Genomic DNA, 24,234 nt, shown 5'->3' with positions numbered 1-24,234 from the left:
AAACCGCAAGAAAACCGCATGAAAAATGGAAGAAATCCGCAGGAAAAATGCAGGTCATTTGACCTGCGGATTTCTTCCATTCTGCGCGGAAAAATCCGCAGGGCCAAAAAGTACGTCTGCCCTCAGCCTCACACCTCATAATGGATGAGGTGTGAAACTGCAGCGTTTCTGCACTAAAGAATTGACATGCTGCGGATTGTAAACCGCCGCAAAACAGCGCGGAAAAACAGGGCTGTGGAGTCGGTAAGACAAACCTGCGACTCCCGACTCCTCAATTTCCCTTACACCGACTCCGACTCTCCGACTCCGACTCCCACACATATTGCTTATATTTAAGTGAAAAATTTATTGTAGTACAATGTGAACCTCAGACATTTAATCATTTTTATGATCCAATAATCAAGATATTTAGATAGAACAGAATATATATTGGTGTACTACCCGGTTTTCATTCTTTTTGGTACAGATACGATATGGATAGACAGATATGGATAAATGGATAGATAGAGCAGATTTCTAATCTGCTTTTGCTATTGAAAACATTATCTATGAGCTCAAAAACCTTTCAGGTGATGCAGTTTTTTAGAAAGCTGATCTGCTTTTGCAGCTGAAAAACGTATCCTCAAAAAACACAGGAAAAACGCTGTGTGTGAATGTAGCCTTAGAACAGGAATAGAACAGCCATTTATAGGACATTTCATAACTTTCCCAAACTCCTATGAAAAAATATTCAGCATATTCTGCATTGAATTACTGTACCCAATTTATTATATATTTTAGGAGTCGGAGTCGGTCCATTTTATACCGACTCCAACTCCGACTCCACCAAAATGAGCACCGACTCCGACTCCACGACTCCACAGCCCTGCGGAAAAATTCGCAGCATGTGCACAGCGTTTTCCAGTTTACCATTGAAAACAATGGTACTGTACAACGCACCTAAATCTGCTGCGGACCCGCAGGACCAGAAACACTGCGGATCCGCAGCAGAATCCGCACCATGTGCACATACCCTAATTCTGTCATTTGTTACAATGTAAACAATCCACACTTGGGCTTCACATAATCCTTTCATTTTATTAACTCATATTTAACATTATCATTAAGAACAAAATATCTTCACCAAACAGTTTATCCATATTAATACTCTATCCTGACGGTGTAGTCAGCGGCCAGGCCATGCTTCATTCGCTGCATAAAGTTAGCTGGAGTGAATGATACTGTGTAAATATGTCTGATCTTGCTCGGCAGTAATAAATAAAACCATCCGTGGTGTCACCGGCGGGGCAGGCTGCTGTTCCCTGCTCCGTAAAAGGTCAACAAATCAAAGATCTTAATGTGCTAATAATCACCATCAACCTCCTGTTGAATTATGGCAGTAAATCTCCGCTGCCTCCAGCCTCAAAGTAATGTTCTCCGTCCTCACAGCACCTTTTAAAATGTTTACTGCTGCTGTAAAGCCTGGCTGCAGACTGTGCCGGCGTGGTAGTGTGATGGGTCTTGGGGTAAATGAGATAACGGGTGGCCTAGCTGTGCAAATACTGCTATATTTGAAGATTAATAAATGGTGCAAATCCAACAACGTCCTGCAAGAGAACTAACGCTCGCTGTAAGGGGGGCTCCACATCCAAGGCAACGTCTCTTTTCCTCAAGATTCCTAGACTAGATTCTGTCACATTATGGCAATGCTTTACTTTCAGTGATTTCAGCTTGGCACAATACTCGGCAAGAATCCTGTAGAGGGGAAAAAAAAACATAAGAATATTTCACTTTAAACAAATGAAAATAAAGTAAACCATTACTATAAATCTTGTGAGAAACTGGACAATTAGGGTACAATCCATCACAATGTAAATGAGCGCATTTTTCAGACAAAAAAAAACTTGTATTTTACAGTACTAACTGTGCATGCATAGAAATACCCAGTGGTTGGCGCTCATAGCAAGTAATTCTGCTATATAGAGACAATCTGAGCATCGCCTCTAGGTAGCAGAGCCGATCGGGTTGTGGAAGCTTCTAGTCTACCATGGAGACTATTGAAGCATGCCAAAAGTTAAAAAGAAAAAAAGTTTAAAAATATATAAAAAAAAAAAAAGAAAACTATGAAAGCTCAAATAACCCCCCTTTTACCCAATTCAAAAAAAAAAAAAAAAAAAAAAAATCACACATACAAATATTTGGGATTGCCGCATTCAGAATCGCCCGGTCAATAAAAAAAAAAAAAGGATTAACCTGATCGCTAAATGGCGTAGAGAGAAAAAAATCAAAACAGAATTACGTTTTTTTGGCCACCGCGACATTGCATTAAAATACAATAATGCGCAATCAAAAGATCGTATCTGAGCCAGAATGGTATCATTAAAAATGTCAGCTCAGCATGCAAAAATAAGCCCTTACCCAACCCGAAATCAAGAAAAATGGAGACGCTACGGGTAACGGAAAATGGTGGTTTTTTTTATTTTATTTTTTTTTAACAAAGTTTGGAATTTTCTTTCACCACTTAGATAAAAAAAAAAAGAACCTAGACAAGTTTGGTGTCTCTGAACTCATAATGACCTGGAGAATCATAATGGCAGGTCAGTTTTAGCATTTAGTGAACCTAGTAAAAAAAAAAGCCAAAACAAAACAAGTGTGGGATTGCATTTTTTTTTTTGCAATTTCACCCCACTTGGATTTTTTTTTCCTGTTTTCTAGTACACGACATGGTAAAACCCAGTGGTGTCGTTCAAAAGTACAACTCGTCCCGCAAAAAAACAAGCCCTCACATGGCCATATTGACGGAAAAATAAAAAAATTATGGCTCTGAGAAGGGGAGCAAAAAACGAGAACGCGAAAAACTAAAAAAAAAACTCCAGGGGTTAAGGGTTTAATCTCTAATGTGATAGCTGGAGCTGCTTTTCTTTGGCGAGACGTGTGATGTTAGGTGGTAATGATGTTGGTACTCACAAATACTTTGCCAGATTTACGCCAGCTAGTCTAGAGCACAGTTGATTCTTTGTGATAAGTTTTGTAAAAAAAAAAAAAAAAAAATGGCTCACAACAGTAAGTGGTTCCAAACACATATGCATAGTACACTGGATGTGTCACAGTGGGAATTTTATCAGTGCTCAGGTAACATCGAACTCAAGCAGCGGGGGAGGGTTCTGCAGAATACACCACATAGGAGACATCGAGACTGCTGTATACACATCACATAGGAAACACTAAGACTGCTGTATATAGAGCAAAAAACAACCACTGTAACTGCTGTATAGATCATACAGAAGACAGGGAGACACTGCTGTATAATTGTCACATAGAAGTTGCGGAGACTGCTATATACATCACATAGGATACACTGAAGCTTTGCTGTAAACATTACATAGGAAAGGACTACCAACATAAGAGAATCAGTCTCCATATCACATAACCAAAGACACACCTCCATCATAGAATACCACCAAAATCAAAATAGGTACATGAAGTCCCTTAAAATTCAAAGTTTATTAAATTAAACAATTTAAAAACAAATATATCTTAATCAGAGCACATTATATTAATATATGTAAAATGTCTATTTTACATATAACAACTACATTGTAACCCAATATGACCTTATAGATAAGTGGGACTATTACAGTACATGCCAAGCAAAGCCCTGGTGGCAAAACTACATGATTGTCAAGCTAATGTAGCATGTGGTCCTGGCAGCCCAATGCGCGTTTCACCCTTACTTTATTGGGGGGGGGGGCTCTGTTTAAGGTATACTTGTTTTTATTAATAAACTTTGAATTTTCACCTATTTTGATGGTATTTTATAACATAGGAGAGAGACACCCCTGGTCTAAAAGGAGGGAAATCTCCAAAACGTAAACATTTTTTTACATACAAAAATGGATGTAAATTGGACCCAGCTCACTGATGAGTATGCAAAAAGAAATAAAACAGATGTCTGAATGAAGCCCAAGATATATTCAGCTGCCACATGTGACTTCTGTACCTAGTTGTCATAAGTCGCTTATAAGTAGTTTCTCAGATGAACGATGGTCTTGTTGTTACACGATACGTGGGGATTGATCTGGTTGTATTTACAGTCATGCATCCTCAGACCCTGTATAATAAACCAAACTCTGCCATCTTTAGCAATACCTCCGTTCTGTGGAATATTTTTTGGTATTAAGCTTTGTCGTTATAACAAATGTTATATTGTAACAAATATTCAGTAATGTGAGTAAATACAGATTCCCAAGTGATGAAAACTAAATCACTCATTACAGTACCCGTCCTGTAAATAAGTTATCATATAAAATATTAATGGATAGTCGCCTGGACGCCGGATATAAAACCCACACTCCTTGTGATTACTTATTTAATGGTTTCACAAAACTGCGTTGTAAGCAAATACAGAAGAATTGGCCTCCAGCTCGTTGTCACTGGGTAGGAATCACACAATGTGTTACTGTACGACTCAAACCACTTAAAAAGTGTTACAAGGAATTAAATGCTTTACATCAGGCAAATTTGGGCTTATTTCTAACAGGTGTCCCCCCGTACATCATACATCAGAAATTCAGAAGCTGCTCTTTGTTTTCTAAAGTAACCCCACCTAATGGAGTTCTGGGCAGATGAAGGCCTCATGTATAAGGGCAGATTATGACTGTGACCACTATATGCTTCTTATACTACGTTGAATGGTGCCATGTTTCATCACATGCCATATGGCTGTGCAGTGGTTAGCACAGACAACATGTTCCCTCTGCGGTTGTGTGGGTTTCCACTAGTGACAAGGCTAGTCCAGCACTATCCCTGGCCAGCTTCAACCTGCAGTTGACTGACATGTCTCTCCCAATGTACAGACGCAGGAGAGATGTGTCAATCTTCGGCCAACCAGGGAGGCACCAGACCAATTTGGAATCTCCCTATGGTCCTGTCTTGGAACCATGGTTTCAAATGGGACAAACGCCTGTATTTTTTTCCTGTGGTTATATTGATTTGCACTGAGGACAATCTAATCTGTTACTGCATCGCTGCAGTACAAATATGGGAGAGACCTGTAAATCAATTAGAGTGTTGCAGGAAGAACCTTTAAACTATGTATTTTCTGAAACGCTTTGAGCAGCCAGGCTCGGATTCAATTTACCCATGGTTTGGGCAGCACGAATCGACTGACAGGTCCCCTTTAAGGTTTCCTATTGTGTCTGGTACTATCTATACTGTTAACAAGCACCAAACATGCAAGTCAAATCAGCACTCATTCATTGGCCTGTTTACACTGCTGACAGATACTGATGGAAACAGAATGATCATTAAGACTATCGCTCTGTCCCCATAGGGCAGTATGGGCAGCACGGTGGCTCAGTGGTTAGCACTGCAGACTAGGAGCACTGGGGTCCTCGGTTTATATCGAGCCAAGCAGAACATCTGAAAGGAGTTTGTAAGGTCTCCCCAAGTTTGTGGGGGTTTCAGCAGAATGGGGACAGCGATAACAATATCTGTACGGCGCTGTGGCATAAGATGGCGCTATATAGTAAGCATAAGAAATAAATGCTACCAGCAGCATATCCCTTGTACATCTATTGATGAGCTACCAATAACGAAGATCCAATCACCAGCTGAATGAGCAGCTTTCTTATTCTACAAGTAATTGCTGCTACATGGGATGATTCTTGGTTATTTCAATGAGCCTTAAAGGGTTTATCCAGAACTATTTTTCTTTTCTCTTTTTTGCTATGGGCCTACAATCTAACAGGCAGGTAGTGTGTGATTTACGTACAGGCAGGTGTCTCTAATAAAGCGGCAATTCGGTGTAATGTGCCAGTAATTGTATAAAATCATGGTTACCTAATGGATTCATTTTTGACACGCAGACATCCAGTCAAGTCAAGGTGCTCCAAGTCCCTGCAGTTTTTAGCAGTTTCTTCCACGGCGGCATCACTAATGTTGGCGTTCACAGCTAGCGAGAGAGATTTCATTTGCGGGCTCTTCTTCACCAAGTAACATATTGCATCGTCCTTCAGTTGACGACAAGCAGTCAGGTCAACCGCTTCCAAATGTTTACAGTGGTCAGCCAGACTGCGGAGGGAAAGACAGTCCACCCATTCACAGTGGCCGAGGCAGATATTCCGGAGGTGGGGACAGCTGAGCGAGACGGACACCAACGACTGACGGCTCAGCTGGACGCAGCTGTTCAGATTGATATCGAGGAGATGGTGGTTCTGCCCAATGACTGGGAGCAGCTCCTTATCTGTCAACCAGTCAGAACAACTTCGTAGGTCCAGTTTCTGTAACACTGAGTTGTGTCTGAGCATGCTGGAAAAAGCACTCTTGGGTAACTGTGAGCCAAGCTGGTAGAGAAAAGTGAAAAGGTCAGACATGTATACACAGACTGCTGCCAACAACATGGCTAAATCCCACAATTTTACTCTTTAAAAAAACTGTTGATATTATCTGCTAGGACTCCTACCTTCAATAGGTGGCAGTAGAGACCCCACTTTCTTCCTCTTTGAAGTGGCTGTTTGCATACTTTTCTCCCCAAGAACCACTGCCTGGCCTAGAAATGTCCCTCACCAGACTTGGCGCTCTCCTCAAGGAGAAACTATACCCCCCCCAGAGCTTTGTCCAAGACAACTAGTCTCCTGTTTTGCACTGATGATGGGCAAGACCCTGAAACAGTATATGGAGTGATTTTCCATTTGGAGATTACTTAGGTTTGGCTTTATATCCCAAGTCATGGGCCACGGCTCTTTTAAGGGTCCATTTGACTTCTAGATTAGAGGTCCCCATGGAGGCTGTTCTCTTCCTATTTGAAGAGGTTATTTAATAAATGTCACTATTATACTCATGCACAGCATCTGACCACAATGTGGCTCTATTACTAGCTTTCCTCTTCATCCAGTGTCTTTATCCACCCTGGTATCTGTATAGAGGAATTCTCCAGCTTGATAATGAAATTCAGCACAGGGAGCGATGCTTTACACAGGGATTAGGGCAGACTATCTCTGATATCCGTAAATTTGATACACGGGATTGAGCTGGGTGGCAAGTGTGTCCTTTAGATAGATGTTGGGCAAACTGTAGCTGTCAGGGTATGTGCAACACGTATGCAGAAAATTCCTGACACAAAACCGGACTCCTTCCCAGAAAACGCGCATTTTTTATGCGTTTTTTTCCGCACGGCCCCAGTCTCATAGAAAATAGTTAGAAATGCAGATTTTTCCGCAAAATTAATGAGCATGCTGCGTTTTTTACGTGGAAAAAACGCATCAATACGCACAAAAAGTGCAGAATTCATTAAAGTGAATGGGATGCTTCTTGTAAGCGTTTTTTCCGGTAAAAACGCTTAAAAAAAAAAGAACACACGAAAAAACGCTTACGTGTGCACACAGACTAAAGCTATTCCTTCGGACCTTGGCTCTCAATAAGGAGAGGGGAGCAAGCCGCTGCCGGATACCTCTGGAGGCAACATATCCTCTTCATGTACTGAAGGATTAGACATTTAGAAATCCAACATTCCCACCTTCTTTGCCCCATATATGCCATCGAAGAATAGTAGACATCACCTTATACATTAGATGGTCATGGGGATCAGTCAACAATTCATCTATTGTGTATGGCCATCTAAACTGTTGGAAAGTGAAGGAATTTTGCAAGGATATGCCATTACTTATTGAGAGCTGTGGGTCCAGTCACCAGGACCCCCACCAATTCAGAGAATTAAGGGGCTGCATTCTGCAGATTAGGGAGTATACCAGAGGTCAGATCCTCAGCAGTCACTAAAGGGAATCTGCCCCAGGTTTTTTTCCCCATCTGACAGCAGCATGATGTAGGGGCATAGACCCAAATACAAGCAATGTGTCACTTACTGGGTTCCTTGCTGTAGTTTTTATAAAAAACAGTTTTATCTGCTGCAGATCTAGCAGTTCTCTTGAATGCGGAGCGCTGTATAACCCCGCCCACACCACTGATTGGCAGCTTTCTGTGTCCACTGTGCACAGCCTGCCAATCAGTGGTGAAGGCGGGGTTATACAGAGGCTATGAATATGGAGGACTACACGGCAGCAGGTTCACAAGTCTTCAAGTGAATCTCCTGCTGATAAATCAGTGATTTTATAAAGACTACAGCAAGCAGCCCGGTAACTGACACAGCACTGGAATAATAGTCTCGGCCCCTACACCATGCTGCTCTCAGATTGTGTGGCAAAACCTGACGACAGAATCTCTTTAAGTAACGTGATCTAAGTGAAATGCCATCACTTACTAAGATAGCCAGACTAAGTGCGGATTTCTATGAACACAGTGCAATCTGAATAAAGTTGAGCTAATGGCTAATCAAAACTTGAAGGTTACACTTGTACAGGCATTGGCTAGCCAATGAAGAACAGTCAGTAATACCCTAGTAATCCAATTACCACATATGTATACCTGAAATCCACACCGCAAATAGAAATACTAACTTCCTATTTATTGGCCATTTATCATGAAATATATCAAAAAATATATTGCACTGAGCAGCAATTATTGATTTGCTTGTTGGATATTTCCAGAATCTAAGCTCCTTGTATGAAATTGGATTTCTCTATTATCTAACAGGCTTTGTCATCTTGGTAACATCATCTGTCACCCAGCCGTGCCACCTACTGCTCAGTATATGAAAGGTCGCTGTCTCGGCTCCGATCCCACGTCGAGGTGTCGGGCCCTTACAACGTCTTCATTGATAACTCGTGACTGCGAGGATGATGGATATTTCCTACCCTGGTCATTTCAATTACCGTACTGAATAACTATTGACTAAGAGGAGAATGAATCCGAGTGAAATTACATTGATTGCTTCATATCACACAATTGATCCTTTAGCGGGAACTTAATTCCTTTCCTGACATTTTTTCTACATCTGCCTCATCTACAAGGGGAGACCTTGAGATGAATTTATTGCATGACACAAAATCATGGTCAGTTTGCATTCGTTCAAAAATGTTAATAATTTTAAAATAGTGAAGACGCAAATTTTCTCAATTTTCTCATACAGTGGATTTTGCATGAATATAAATCCTTGATATTTTTTTTTAATTAATAGATTCAAAATTGTGCATGGATTAATTTCACCATACATACATTTACTGGATGGAAACTTACCTGATACAGGTAAAAATCCGCTACGCAGACAAAACACAACATCCTGGTGTCATGCAGTCACCACTAGAGGGAGCGCACAGCTTACAGTGAACTCAGTATTAAAAGTAAGCTCCATCTAGTGGTCGGTGCTGGCAGCCAGGATGTTGTGCTTATATAGACAAAAGCATTAGGACACAGACATGAGATTTTATGACATCGCATTCTAAATCAATAGGCAATACAGTTGCAGTCTAAATACCTTCACCTCTTCTGAGAAGGCTTTCTACATAATTTTGATGCGTCTGTGAGAATGGTTTCCCATTCATCCAGAACAGTATTCTATGCCTACCCAAACTGTCCCAAATCCAGCAAACCTGTCCCAAGCAGTGTCCCGACCTCAGCTAAGTTCACCGATGCAGCTGAATAGAACGGTGGGGGAAAGAGACCAAAAAGGTCCTTCCAAGTTCCTCCACCACTCAGTCATTGCGCAGACCAAAGGCAAGGTCCTACCAGGATGTTTGGGTATCTGGTCACATCACCGACAGTGAAGAGGGACGGGAAACAGGTAACGTGTGTGTGTGTGTAGCAACACAATTGTATCGATGCAGCAAAGCTTTGTGTGGATGTGTTTGTATTGATGTAGCAGAGCTGTATATTTATGTAGTGATGTAGCAGAGGTATGTGAGGATGCGTGTATTGATGTAGCAGTTATTTATATATTGGTGTAGCAGAGGCGAGTGTGTACTGCTGTAGTAGAACCCTGTGTTTTTTGTATCTACTAATGTAGCCAGAGCTGTGTATATATGAAATGATGTAGCAGATCCATGTGTATATATTGTGTATTGATGTAGCAGGGCTGCCTGTGTGTGTGCGTGTAATGATCTAGTAGAGCCGTGTATGTAATTGTGTTGAAGTAGCAGAGCTGTGAGTTTAGTGATATAGCAGATATGTGGGTGTATTAATATAGCAGAACTGTATGTGTATTGATGTTGCAAAACTGTGTGTATTGATGTAGCAGAGCTGTGTGTATGTACACCAAGGGGGCATCATACTATGATGGGGGGAATGTACTATGGGGATTGTAGAGATCCACCAAATGAGTGGATGGGGATTTACTCACTTTGCCGGTCTTTGAGGCATACACGGGAACACGCTGGGTTAAATAGTTCATTCGGTTTATTAGACAACAGCCTAAACCGCTCTTCATGAACATAATAGCGTGTAGCTTCCAGTACAACGTCCATTAACATGCATCGTTACCACATAAAGCATACAAAAGGCCCCGTCACACACAGCGAGATCGCCAGCGATATCGCTGTTTGTGACATGCATCAGCGACCGCCCCCCCTTGCCCGGTATCGCTGATCACGCTCGAACGTCCTGGGCCATTTTTTGATCGTTGGTCTCCCGCTGGCCAGCACGCATGGCTGCGCGTAGCAGCGAGAGACCAACGATCAGCGACGCTGGGAGCTGGTTTCCAATGTAAACAGCGGGTTTCTAAAAGCTGTGCGGCTCTTACATACCTGCTGTTTACCTTGGATAACAGCGTGCTCGCTGGTCCTAATCACTGGTGGGGCTGTCTATGTGACAGCTCACCAGCGATCAGCTAACTATGTCCCAGCGATCCCATCCACGTCGGATCGTTGGTGGAAGCGCTGGGACATTGAAGCATGTATCGGGGCCTAAAGTCTCTTACTGACCCTGGTCAGCGTTACTCTCAGTTTATCCCTCACGGGTTATCAGGGAAGCGGCCGCACTGGGATCACTGTTCCAGACAGTGCCATGTTCTCTAGGCTGTCTACAGTTTCAGACCAACAGCCAGGCAGTAGCGTCCCTACACAGAGCCGTCACAGACTCTACCAGGTCCGGGCCTTTCCATGTGCTCTTCAGGAAGTTCAATCCCAGACACTTCCAAACACACAGGCCTTCCAGGACCTTGCACTCTGACCACTCAGGATCAAAACACAGAACACCATGTGACCCGACCTCAGTCACACTATATGATACGTGACCACACCCACAAGTGAGGTATGGATCACATGGTCATGACCTCACTACAGGTCCTATTCCACACAGCCAGGACACATACAGGCTTTATCCAGGGCATTCAGACACACGCCCACATGCATATTCTGAGTAGCATATACAGCGCCCCCTAGCTTTAACAGAGTTTACTGCACCCACTTGTGTTTTCCATCTTTTTGTTTTTAAAAGTTTTGAAGTATGGTCAGACACTGATGTTAGACTACAGGGCCTGGCTTGTAATCTTTGTTATAATCCAACCCAAAGGTGTTCAATGGAGTTAAGGTGAGGGCTCTGTGCGGGGCAGTGAAGCTCGTCCAGATTATACTCACCCAACCATATCTGAATGGATCCTGCTATGTGCACTGTGGCACAGTCCTGCTGGAATAGAAAAAAAAAAAGTCTTTCCCAAATTGATCTCACAAAGATGGAAGCCTGCAACGGATAACACAGCAAAAAAAGGGGGCAGCAGTGTTTACCGGCCCAAGTCTCAGAACTAATGCAATCAGGATGCAGCAAACCCATAGAGTAGAGATGGTGGTAACACAGGTGCACAATACTGATGAGACAACCACTCGCAGCCTACCAAATCATGGAGGGGGTGATTGCTTAGTATTAAATTGCACAAGAGCGGCTTGTATAGTGCGCTGGTCACACACAGGTAATGCACAGTGTCTGACTTACAGGCTAATACTGACGGGCTGCCCAGCACTATGTAAGTGCACCCCATGAGGACAGACACCCAAATTTACAAAGGCCAACGATGTATCTGGCTGCACCCTGAATATAAATAATGCAAAAAATATATATTCTATACAATAATAATTATTACATATACTGTATATATCCCTTCTCTGTCCTTTCCCAGTGTCTCCACTTTATGGCTCAGTTGCTGCGGTTCCGAATCACTTCCACTTTTAAATAATAGTAATACCATTCATAGTTGATTGGGGAACATTAACCCCTTCCTCACATGGCCATTTGCCTTTTTTGCACTGTTTCCCCCCTCTCAAGAGTCATAACCTTTTTTCTTTCCCATCAACATAATCCTACAAGAGCTTGGTTATTATTATTTCGGGACAAGATGTATATTGGAATCACACTATTCATTTTATCACAGAAAGTGGAAAAAAAAATGCAATTCTGGGATTTTCCCGCTCTTAAAGGGAATCTGTCACCCCTTTTATCGAATATGAGCTGCCGGCACCGACATCAGGGGCTTATCTACAACATTCTGTAATGCTGAAGATAAGCCCCCGATGTAACCTGAAAGATGAGAAAAAGGAGTAAAGGGGGCTTTACACATAGCGATATCGCTAAAGCGTCACCGATTTTGTGACGCAGCAGCGATATCGCTACATGTGATACTTACCTCCGACTGGCTCCCACGCTGGCTATTGCTGATCGCGCGAGATCGTCCACGTTCATTTCTCGTCGTCGGCTTCCTGCTGGCGCCGACAAGCGAGCTATGGACGCGGGCGGAAGACAGCGGTCATCGCTTCGTCTGAAAGGTAAGTACGACCGCCGAGCATCGCTACATAGCTGGTGAGATCTGCCTGTGTGGCAGCTCACTAGCGACCATTTAGCAATGCACCAGCGATCCTGACCGGGTCGTATAGTGGTTGGGATCGCTGGTGCATCGCTAAATGTAAAGGGGCCTTTAGATTATACTCACCTGGGGGGGGGGGGGGAAGTCTGGTCCGATCCGGCGCCTCCCATCTTCATACGATGCAGTCCTCTTTTCTCCCTGTCGTGGCTCCGGCGCAGGTGCAATGCACAGGTGCCAGAGCCACAACAGAAAGGAAAGAAGAGGATGGCATCGCATGAAGATGGGAGGCGCCGAACAGGACCGCGACATCCATTGGATCGGTCCAACCCCCCCCCCCCCCCCGGTCAGTATAATCTCTTTTTTTTTTTCTTATCTTTCAGGTTACATGGAGGCTAATTTACAACATTACAGAATGCTGTAGATAAGCCCCTGATGTTGGTGCCGGCAACTCATTCGAAAAAAGGGGTGACAGATTCCCTTTAAAGTGACTGCAGACTTGTGGATCCTCACAGCGCACACACCTCGCACTGTGAGGGTTCTCCGGTACCAGGAGCGTAACTGTCGCCTCACTCAGTGCCAGTGTATTGAGGGCGGGTGGACAAGTCTAGTCGAAACGTGCTCGGAAGTGTGAAAATCACATACTTATGGTCACGTGTCCGCCTGCTCCCGATGCCAGAGAATCCTCAGAGTGTGCTGTGCACACACTGGGGGGGGGGGGGGGGGGTTAATTCACAAATCTGCAGTCACTCTGAGACCGGACAACCCCGTTAAGAATAAAAAAAAAAAAAAAAAAAAATACTATACACGTTTGTAATCTTTACAATTGTGACTGCAGACTTGTAGCCTAAGGCCGGATAACCCCTTTAAGTGGCAAAAAAATTTTTTTAAATTTGTAAGAAAAACTAAATAATTAAAAATAAATCTTCTGCTTGAGCCACCATTTTCCGAAACCAGTTAACGCTTGCAATTTTTGGTTGATGACAAACAATCTTTATTGTTTTAAATCACCTGTTATTTTGCAGAATCCGTAATTCTGAGGTTTAGAACTACTTTTTACCATTACACCGTTTACAAATCGGGTTACCGTAATTAATTTTATTAAGGTAAATCAGAAGAAATTGAAAGCACTGGAGCACTCACCCAGATCCTTCTTGATGTCCAATTTTATTCCATGGTGAAATGTGACATCAAACCATATTACAGTGCGGAGTGCAGGTATCAGGAGAGCTATGCAGATGAGAGAGCCTGACATGGACCCGTAGAAGCGCTACGCAAGCACGAAACAGCCGTAGTCCGTCAGGCTCTCTCACCTGCACTCCGCAGTGTAATATGGTTTGATGTCACATTTCACCATGGAATAAAATTGGACAACAAGAAGGATCTGGGTGAGTGCTCCAATTCTTTCAATTCCTTATGATTTACCTTGACATTACCTATGTGAGTGCACCACCCTACAGAGATCCTAAGGAGGCATATTGAGGTGGGAACCAGCAAACATTGCTCGATTTCAACTACTCGTGCCTAATTCTGTTTTCACAAATTAATTAATTTTATATTTTGATAGATTGGGATTTACAGATGGAACAATATCAGATGGGTATTTTTTATTTATTTTTAATAGGTCAAAGGAGGTTGATTTGAACTTTTATATTTTATTTTTAAAAAAAAAATTTATGTTTTAACTTTTCACTTTCCATTTGCACTTTGCTGCACCTGTTAGTTCGCTTAGGGGACCTGAACCTTCGATCATCTGATCACTTGTGCTGTATACAGAAATAACACGGTACTGCTGAATCTATCAGAAATAAAAAATCACTGTCTCCTATCAATGACCCATTCTTTAATAAAGAATTGTCAGTACGGCTGGGGCTGGAATATATATATACATATATATATATATATATATATATATATATATATACACACACACACACATATACATATACACACACACATACAGTGCCTACAAGTAGTATTCAACCCCATGCAGATTTAGCAGGTTTGATAAGATGCAAATAAGTTAGAGCCTTCAAACTTCACACAAGAGCAGGATTTATTAACAGATGCATAAATCTTACAAACCAAAAAGTTATGTTGCTCAGTTAAATTTTAATAAATTTTAAACATAAAAGTGTGGGTCAATTATTATTCAACCCCTAGGTTTAATATTTTGTGGAATAACCCTTGTTTGCAATTACAGCTAATAATCGTCTTTTATATGAGCTGATCAGGCCGGCACAGGTCTCTGGAGTTATCTTGGCCCACTCCTCCATGCAGATCTTCTCCAAGTTATCTACGTTCTTTGGGTGTCTCATGTGGACTTTAATCTTGAGCTCCTTCCACAAGTTTTCAATTGGGTTAAGGTCAGGAGACTGACTAGGCCACTCCAACACCTTGATTTTTTGCCTCTTGAACCAGGCCTTGGTTTTCTTGGCTGTGTGCTTTGGGTCGTTGTCTTGTTGGAAGATGAAATGACGACCCATCTTAAGATCCTTGATGGAGGAGCGGAGGTTCTTGGCCAAAATCTCCAGGTAGGCCGTGCTATCCATCTTCCCATGGATGCGGACCAGATGGCCAGGCCCCTTGGCTGAGAAACAGCCCCACAGCATGATGCTGCCACCACCATGCTTGACTGTAGGGATGGTATTCTTGGGGACGTATGCAGTGCCATCCAGTCTCCAAACGTCACGTGTGTGGTTGGCACCAAAGATCTCGATCTTGGTCTCATCAGACCAGAGAACCTTGAACCAGTCTGTCTCAGAGTCCTCCAAGTGATCATGAGCAAACTGTAGACGAGCCTTGACATGACGCTTTGAAAGTAAAGGTACCTTACGGGTTCGTCTGGAACGGAGACCATTGCGGTGGAGTACGTTACTTATGGTATTGACTGAAACCAATGTCCCCACTGCCATGAGATCTTCCCGGAGCTCCTTCCTTGTTGTCCTTGGCTTAGCCTTGACTCTTCGGACAAGCCTGGCCTCGGCACGGGAGGAAACTTTCAAAGGTGGTCCAGGCCGTGGAAGGCTAACAGTAGTTCCATAAGCCTTCCACTTCCGGATGATGCTCCCAACAGTGGAGACAGGTAGGCCCAACTCCTTGGAAAGGGTTTTGTACCCCTTGCCAGCCTTGTGACCCTCCACGATCTTGTCTCTGATGGCCTTGGAATGCTCCTTTGTCTTTCCCATGTTGACCATATACGAGTGCTGTTCACAAGTTTGGGGAGGGTCTTAAATAGTCAGAAAAGGCTGGAAAAAGAGATAATTAATCCAAACATGTGAAGCTCATTGTTCTTTGTGCCTGAAATACTTCTTAATACTTTAGGGGAACCAAACAGAATTCTGGTGGTTTGAGGGGTTGAATAATAAATGACCCTCTGAATAAACTTTTCACAATTTAAAAAAAAATTAAACAAAGAAATAACATTCTTTTTTGCTGCAGTGCATTTCACACTTCCAGGCTGATCTACAGTCCAAATGTCACAATGCCAAGTTAATTCCGAATGTGTAAACCTGCTAAATCTGCAGGGGGTTGAATACTACTTGTAGGCACTGTACATACACCATCAGGAAACTGCTTATATTAGGTATCAGTAGATTTGAACATAGTTTACAGACAAGTGTTGTGAAGATATAGGAATGTTAATAGATATAAACTGTGGAAGAAAAAAATGAAAAGCTATGCTCTGATTATTTGCAATAGTAATAATATTATTATTGAGTATTACTGTACGGCCGTTTTCACGTGGCCGATGACATCTGGACTGGTCACTGAGTAGCAAACCCCGACTACATGTGAAACTGGCCTTAGACCGTTTTGTTAAAAAGAGGCCCAAACAGTTAATAATTTACCTGAGTGGAGTCGAAGTTGCGACAATTGGCCAGATAGAGCTGGATTAAAGACTGGAACGCTTTACCGACCCTCTGCAGACTTATTATGTTCCTCAAGGGTAGGTAGGGAAGAATATGAGGAACCAGCACATCTTCCCAAGGCAGATCTAGCAGGTGCAGGCTGTCGAGCAAGAGGAGAGGAAGCACTCATTAATTATTATCTGGGTAATGCTATGCATTCACATAAAGTAGAAGGTACCGTACATAGACTGTTTCTTAATTTTTAGATACAGATGGCACTTCCCTTTGAATTCTTCATGTGTGTAATGTGCAATGCAGTAAAAGGGAAAACAAAAAAAATCGGACAGCACACAGACCATGTGTATGCTGTCGGATTTTTACACACACATCTCAAAAGGAACCACAAAATGTTATCAGCCAAGCACAGCAGATTCACAGCCAGAACCCTCAGAATAGATAAATGTCCGGTAGATATATAATTTCACAAGTCCTACATTTAATAAACTTGTCTAGCTTTGTTTAACCCGAATAGCTAAATAAATAATTAAAAACAAAATTACATGGTATTTGATTGGTGGACCAGGGAAAAGTCAAATACAGAGCTTTTTTTTTATAGCGAACTGCACTTAGGGACGCACTCCTACATCTCCTCCACTATGAAGCGTTGTATTATTTGGACACTGAATCACATTTTTATTAGTGGGCCGATTGGCAGCATCAGCTTCGATCCTTGTTGTCATGGGACCTATTTTGTAGTCGAACGTCCCTGCAGTACATACCTAATCAGTGATATCGGTAGCAGCACCAGTAAATATACATATTGTTTGGAACTTGGTGATCTGACCAACTTTTACAAGGTAAGTAAGAACAAGCTCTAAAACGACTTCAAAGGTGAAGCTCCATTTTCAGGTGGCCAGACATGTATGACTTATCTGGAAATTAGATGTGAATCCATTTTCCATAGTCTAGAAGCAACGTTAGGCAAGTAGAGTATTAGAAAAAGGCTCGAGGAAAGAAACCGGAAGACCACTAGATGGAAACCAATCAACTTACCTGCCATTCATCTTGTCCTTGGCCATCTTAAAGGTAATTGGAAATCTACGATGTGTACAATGCTTGCCGGCTACAGAAAAACACAACATCGATTCGATTAATTTATTTCAGTTTTATACCCTTCCTTATCATTTCTAAGCCGATCCCATTCTTGTCACCACGAGCTGACCTCCCGAGTTTACTCTCTCTAAGCTCGTCTAGCCAATGACTTGTACACAACGTCACATTATCATATATAATTTTCAGTCGAAGTCTTCTATCGGGCATAATAAAATTTTAAAACAGCAAACGACAGAAAACGATCGCCGGCTAAATTGAACATTTCAATCCTTTTTTTTCGGCAGAGGAAACGAGTAGCTACCAGACACCTCCAATGCAGCTTATCCAAGATCAAGACCGCGGCCAGAAAAAGATGAATGGATGTAGGGGCGACGAGCTGCTCCTCCTGAACGTGGTCTTGCAGTCAGTGGATAACGGGGGACATTCTCTACAGTCTCTCCTCCAACAATGGGACCCACACCATGTAACAAGAGGATCCGGCTTTGTTTCCAGTTCCACAACTCATTCAGTGCCATCATATTTCATTATAGAACAGATATTATTGGAAAAAGTTGCAAAAAACCACATACAAATAACTGAGCAGCAGAAAAGAAACACAACATCGACCGTGATCACTATCATCATAGTGCCTTCTCCATACCGGCTTCCAGTCTTAGGCTTCGTAGGACCTGTTCCCGCTAGTTCCTCCAACCCCAATTAAGCTTAGGAGCCGCCTTCCAAAAAGAGGTGATTCTCTCTCACTATTAACCAGACACACTACAGAAAAATAACTCCTGACAAAGAGGAAATGTTCAGGAACAGTCCGATAGACCCGTGTGAGCTTACATTTCCAGATGGGATCGATTCCTGACAGTACATGCTGCACAGTGGCCACCGGGATACATGTGACCACAGCACTGAATAAAACAATCAGAGCAAAAGGTTACTACACAAACATCCACTCCGGCTCAGTCATTAACCTTTTAGGCTCCAAGCCATTTTCCAATTTTTGCCTTTAAGGACCACAATATTTTGTATTATGGGGTCTTCCGATATTCCATCTTCTTAAATTACATTGTGGGTCTTTTTTTCGCATTAAGTACTAATAGAATGAAATAGATTTGTCATCGTTTAGCCTTCATTTTTGTCCAAAAGGGGCAATTAAAAGTAAATAAAACAAGCAAAGGTACATTTTTATATATATTGATGATCAATCCATGAAATTGGTTATTGCTTTAAGATAATGGGGTCAAGACCCTGGCACCCCCACTGATCACATTGTACAGCACAGTATCGGGCAGTTCCACTGCTTAGTGGCTGCTGCACGTCAGCTCCTGTTCTCTTTAATAGGAGCCAATCTATAGTACTGGCCAGGCCAATAAGCAGCGCATTGGGCTGTCATCTCCAGAATCAGTTTGGAAGACAAACTCTTTATAATTGTTCAAGCTCGCACATTTATGAGAACATAGCCAGTATTTGAGGAAAGGGCTTATAAATAACATAATTCCCTTTAAAAGGGTTTTCCCAAAATCACAAGTTATCCTCTATCCATAGACCTGGAGTCCCGTCTTGAATGGAGCAGAGGTGCACAAGCTCGGCCTCTCCTTCAATCATGGTCTATGGGACTGTCAAAGAAAACGGAGTACATTTTGACTATTTCCAGCAGTCCCTTCGACAATGAATGGGGCGCAGGTCACACCGCTGCTCCATTCAAGACAGATCACATTCTTAGGTTTCCAGAACGACGTTCTCATGATTTTGTTGGGGGGTCTGACTTCTACAGATAAAAAATAGTTTAGCCCACTTTATATTTTATATACAACAGCCATTCTTCTGAGAAGCTGCTATAAACCCAAAAAGTCCATGTGTGGGGGGAGTGGACAATGATACCGTGTGTGGGGGGGTGGGGGTGGACAATGATACTGTGTATGGGGGTTGGACAATGATACCATGTGTGTGGGGGGGTGGGGGTGGACAATGATACTGTGTATGGGGGGTGGACAAAGACACTGTATGTATGTGTGGGGGGGTGGACAATGATACTGTGTGTGTAGGGGAGGTGGAAAGTGATGCTGTATGTAGGGGAGGTGGAAAGTGATGCTGTATGTGTGTGGGGGGGTGGCAGTGATACCGTGTGTGTGGGGGGTGAACAATGATACCGTATGTAGGGAGATGGACAATGATACCGTGTGTAGGGGGATGGACAATGATACCGTGTGTAGGGGGATGGACAATGATACCGTGTGTAGGGGGATGGACAATGATACCGTGTGTAGGGGGATGGACAATGATACCGTGTGTAGGGGGATGGACAATGATACCGTGTGTAGGGGGATGGACAATGATACCGTGTGTGTGTGTAGGGGGATGGACAATGATACCGTGTGTAGGGGGATGGACAATGATACCGTGTGTAGGGGGATGGACAATGATACCGTGTGTGTGTGTGTAGGGGGATGGACAATGATACCGTGTGTGTGTGTGTGTAGGGGGATGGACAATGATACCGTGTGTGTGTGTGTGTGTGTGTGTGTAGGGGGATGGACAATGATACCGTGTGTGTGTGTGTGTAGGGGGATGGACAATGATACCGTGTGTGTGTGTAGGGGGATGGAAATGATACTGCATGTATGTGTGTGTGGGGGGTGAACAATGATACTGTGTGTGTGTGTGGGGGGACAATGATACTGTGTGTGTGTGGGGGGTGAACAATGATACTGTGTGTGGGGGGACAATGATACTGTATGCGTGTAGGTGGAGGACAATGATAGTGTGTGTGTAGCGGGGTGGACAATGATACTGTATGCGTGGGGGGTGGACAATGACTGTGTGTGGGGGTGGACGATAGTGTGTGTGTGGGGGTGGACAATGATAGTGTGTGTGTGGGGGGTGGACAATGATAGTGTGTGTGTGTGGAATGATAGTGTGTGTGTGTGTGTTGGACAATGATAGTGTGTGTATGTGTGTGTGGTGGACAATGATAGTGTGTGTGTGTGTGTGGGGTGGACAATGATAGTGTGTGTGTGTGTGTGTGTGTGTGGTGGACAATGATAGTGTGTGTGTGTGGGGTGGACAATGATAGTGTGTGTGTGTGGGGTGGACAATGATAGTGTGTGTGTGTGTGTGTGTGGTAGACAATGATAGTGTGTGTGTGTGTGTGGTAGACAATGATAGTGTGTGTGTGTGTGTGGTAGACAATGATAGTGTGTGTGTGTGTGTGTGTGGTAGACAATGATAGTGTGTGTGTGTGTGTGTGTGGTAGACAATGATAGTGTGTGTGTGTGTGTGGGGGGGGGGTGGACAATGATAGTGTGTGTGTGTGGGGGGGGATGGACAATGATAGTGTGTGTGGAATGATAGTGTGTGTGGAATGATAGTGTGTGTGTGGGGGGGTGGACAATGAGTGTGTGTGTGTGGGTATAACAGTGATGGCTGTGGGGGCTTCGTGCTCAGAACTTGTGGGGGTAATATATACTCCGTGTGCTTGGCATCATACTCCATAATAGCCATGACGGGGGTCCTGTGGGTGAGAACACTAAGGGGCCTCACTGCGGGTACAATTCCTGGGTATGTGCACAAATACACGTCTAATAAGGATGTATTAGGGAGAGGGGCAATTAATACTTTTGCTATGGAGCCCCTTGCATTTTATGTACGCCCATGAGAGGGGCTACAGGGGTCCTACAGAGCCGTACTATCAGCACACGCCATGATTTCCACCATAATACATCTATAGAGCCGCTACACCCCATGACATATAGTCCGGCATGGCACGCTGACATGTAACGCCGCCATACAGGACACCTGCCCTATATCTGACACATGCGCTCTGGGACGGACCACACCGGACAGATCACAGACCTCCGCGCCGCACACACAGCTGCCACACCCGGCGACCGCTCCCCACCTTCAGCCAACACCTCCTCTAGTCGTCCGCTCCGCTGTCAAATCTGCCGGTTTCCCATGGCAACGGCAAATGACGTAATTCCGTCGCCGGTCGCGCAATTAGAACGTCAGGAACCGGCGTCCCGCCACCTTGGTAGAGGCGGAAGTCATGTCAGGGATGGAGCCTGTCAGTATACGCATGGTGCTGCTGCGGTGTCGTGCACGGGGTAGATTACTTGTATAATGGTGGCGATTAGTACACGGGGGGAGATGCTTGTAGATACAGGAGAGACTCTCCTCAGGTGTGCCGCCTGCAGTGTGGTGCTTTCAGGTTCCTGTGTAATGAGCCCAGTATCGGGTCCTGGTTGTGTCCCCACAAAGCTCCACATGAGCTGCCTACACAGACACGCTTATGGTAGTGTTCCCACTGTGTGCGGTTTTGCCTCGCCTTTAGGTTTCTTAAAGGCACAGCAACAGGACAACATTCCTTAAAATGCTTTTGTGATAAAGTGTTTTTCCTTGTTCCCCATTGCCGTCCCTAGGGAGCACACCACCGATGGGGCAGGATTGAATATCCTCCTTCTACTAGTGTTGAGCGATACCGTCCGATACTTAAAAGTATCGTATCGGATGGTATCGGCCGATCTAAAAAAAATATCGGGTATCGCCGATTCCGATACCGGAAGTCCCATTCAAGTCTATGGGACTTCCGGTATCGGAATAAGAAAAACCCTATTTTTGCCTTGTACAGCCTCTCTGGGGTCTGTACGGGCCTTTCGGGGGTCTGTGCCGGCCTGCCGGGGGGTCTGTGCCGGCCTGCCGGGGGTCTGTGCCGGCCTGCCGGTGGTCTGTGCCGGCCTGCCGGTGGTCTGTGCAGGCTCCGGTGGTCTGTGCCGGCCTGCCAGTGGTCTGTGCCGGCCTGCCGGTGGTCTGTGCAGGCTCCGGGGGTCTGTGCAGGCATCGTCCGATGGGACTACAAGTCCCATCGGGCGATGCCTGCTACCATGACAGTGATTGACACATTAGCCAATGATGGGACAGTAGTAGTCCCATCATCCGGCTAATGTGTTGAATGTAAAATATAAAAAAAAAAAAAATTTACATGCTACATACATACAACATGCATACTACATATATACTACATGTAACATACATACTACATACATGCTACATATTACATGCATGCTACATACATGCTACATACATACTACATACATAATACATATATACTACATATATACTACATGCATGCAACATACTACATATATACTACATGTAACATACATACTACATACATGCTACATACTACATGCATGCTACATACATACTACATACATAATACATATATACTACATGCATGCAACATGCATACTACATATATACTATATATACTACATGTAACATACATACTACATATATACTACATGCTACATACATGCAACATACACACTACATGCTACATACATGCAACATACATACTACATACATGCTACATACATGCAACATACATGCAACATACATACTACATACATGCTACATACATGCTACATGCTACATACATGCAACATACATACTACATACATGCTACATACATACCACATGCATGCAACATGCATACTACATATATACTGCATATATACTACATGCATGCAACATACATATATACTACATACAATACATACATATAGACATACAGTACATATAACATAGAGTACATACTTACCGTCACTTGTCACTTTGATCCCCGAAGCCATTGTCACCTGAGGGATAAATATCAAAATAAAAAAACACCAATATACTTACCCCGATCCGCAGAAATCCACAAGGGTCCCACGTCCATCTTGCGTGGAGAACAGCAGCATCAGCTGATGCTACCGTTCTCTACCAGCTCCAGGAATACAATGACGGAAGGTAGGTATCCTTCCGCACTGTATTCCTCCACCACTTTAAAAAAAAAAAAAAAAATTCCCTAGTTTCACTTTATGCCATCGCAGCAATGGCATAAAGTGAGACTAGGAACTTTTTTTTTTTACAGTGGTGGAGGAATACAGTGCGGAAGGATACCTACCTTCCGTCATTGTATTCCTGGAGCTGGTAGAGAACGGTAGCATCAGCTGATGCTGCTGTTCTCCACGCAAGATGGACGTGGGACCCTCGTGGACTTCTGCGGATCGGGGTAAGTATATTGGTGTTTTTTTATTTTGATATTTATCCCTCAGGTGACAATGGCTTCGGGGATCAAAGTGACAAGTGACGGTAAGTATGTACTCTATGTTATATGTACTGTATGTCTATATGTATGTATTGTATGTAGTATATATGTATGTTGCATGCATGTAGTATATATGCAGTATATATGTAATATGCATGTTGCATGCATGTGGTATGTATGTAGTATGTATGTTGCATGTATGTAGCATGTATGTAGTATGTATGTTGCATGTATGTAGCATGTATGTAGCATGTATGTAGTATGTATGTTGCATGTATGTAGTATGTATGTAGTATGTATGTTGCATGTATGTAGTATGTATGTAGTATGTATGTTGCATGTATGTAGCATGTATGTAGTATGTATGTTGCATGTATGTAGCATGTAGTGTGTATGTATGTTGCATGTATGTAGCATGTAGTGTGTATGTTGCATGTATGTAGCATGTATGTAGTATGTATGTTGCATGTATGTAGCATGTAGTGTGTATGTATGTAGCATGTATGTAGTATGTATGTTGCATGTATGTAGCATGT

The 24,234-nt window shown here is 43.2% G+C and overlaps 1 protein-coding gene across 2 annotated transcripts; it reads right to left on the bottom strand.

Moving 5' to 3' along the window:
* Positions 1-1,057: 1,057 nt before the first annotated feature.
* Positions 1,058-21,660, bottom strand: FBXL15 (F-box and leucine rich repeat protein 15). 2 transcript variants are annotated; one of them, XM_073585762.1, is made up of 5 exons: positions 21,509-21,660; positions 17,563-17,632; positions 16,510-16,669; positions 5,821-6,323; positions 1,058-1,734 (listed from the first exon to the last, which is right to left on the bottom strand). In XM_073585762.1, exons 2-5 carry the CDS (start codon positions 17,586-17,588, stop codon positions 1,545-1,547), a joined length of 879 nt encoding a protein of 292 aa, XP_073441863.1. In that variant the 5' UTR covers positions 17,589-17,632; positions 21,509-21,660; the 3' UTR covers positions 1,058-1,544. The 2 variants fall into 2 exon arrangements, with proteins under 2 accessions (XP_073441863.1, XP_073441864.1); XM_073585763.1 differs by having other exon boundaries at positions 21,463-21,543.
* Between the last annotated feature and the right edge of the window lie 2,574 nt (positions 21,661-24,234).

The sequence above is a fragment of the Dendrobates tinctorius genome, unplaced genomic scaffold, assembly GCF_039654945.1.
Source record: "Dendrobates tinctorius isolate UK_male_01 unplaced genomic scaffold, ASM3965494v1 ptg000089l, whole genome shotgun sequence".
In the NCBI taxonomy this organism is placed as follows: domain Eukaryota; kingdom Metazoa; phylum Chordata; class Amphibia; order Anura; family Dendrobatidae; genus Dendrobates; species Dendrobates tinctorius.
The sequence above is the reverse complement of the archived record's forward strand: the minus strand, read 5'-3'. Positions and strand labels throughout refer to the sequence as shown.

Excerpts from the sequence above, each read along its gene's own strand:
- FBXL15 (XM_073585762.1), bottom strand. The coding sequence starts at position 17,588 with ATGGCCAAGGACAAGATGAATGGCAG. Across the intron at positions 6,324-16,509 it reads GCAACTTCGACTCCACTCAG|CTTGGCTCACAGTTACCCAA; the intron begins GTAAATTATTAA and ends TTTCTCTACCAG. Across the intron at positions 1,735-5,820 it reads GTCAAAAATGAATCCATTAG|GATTCTTGCCGAGTATTGTG; the intron begins GTAACCATGATT and ends TCCCCTCTACAG.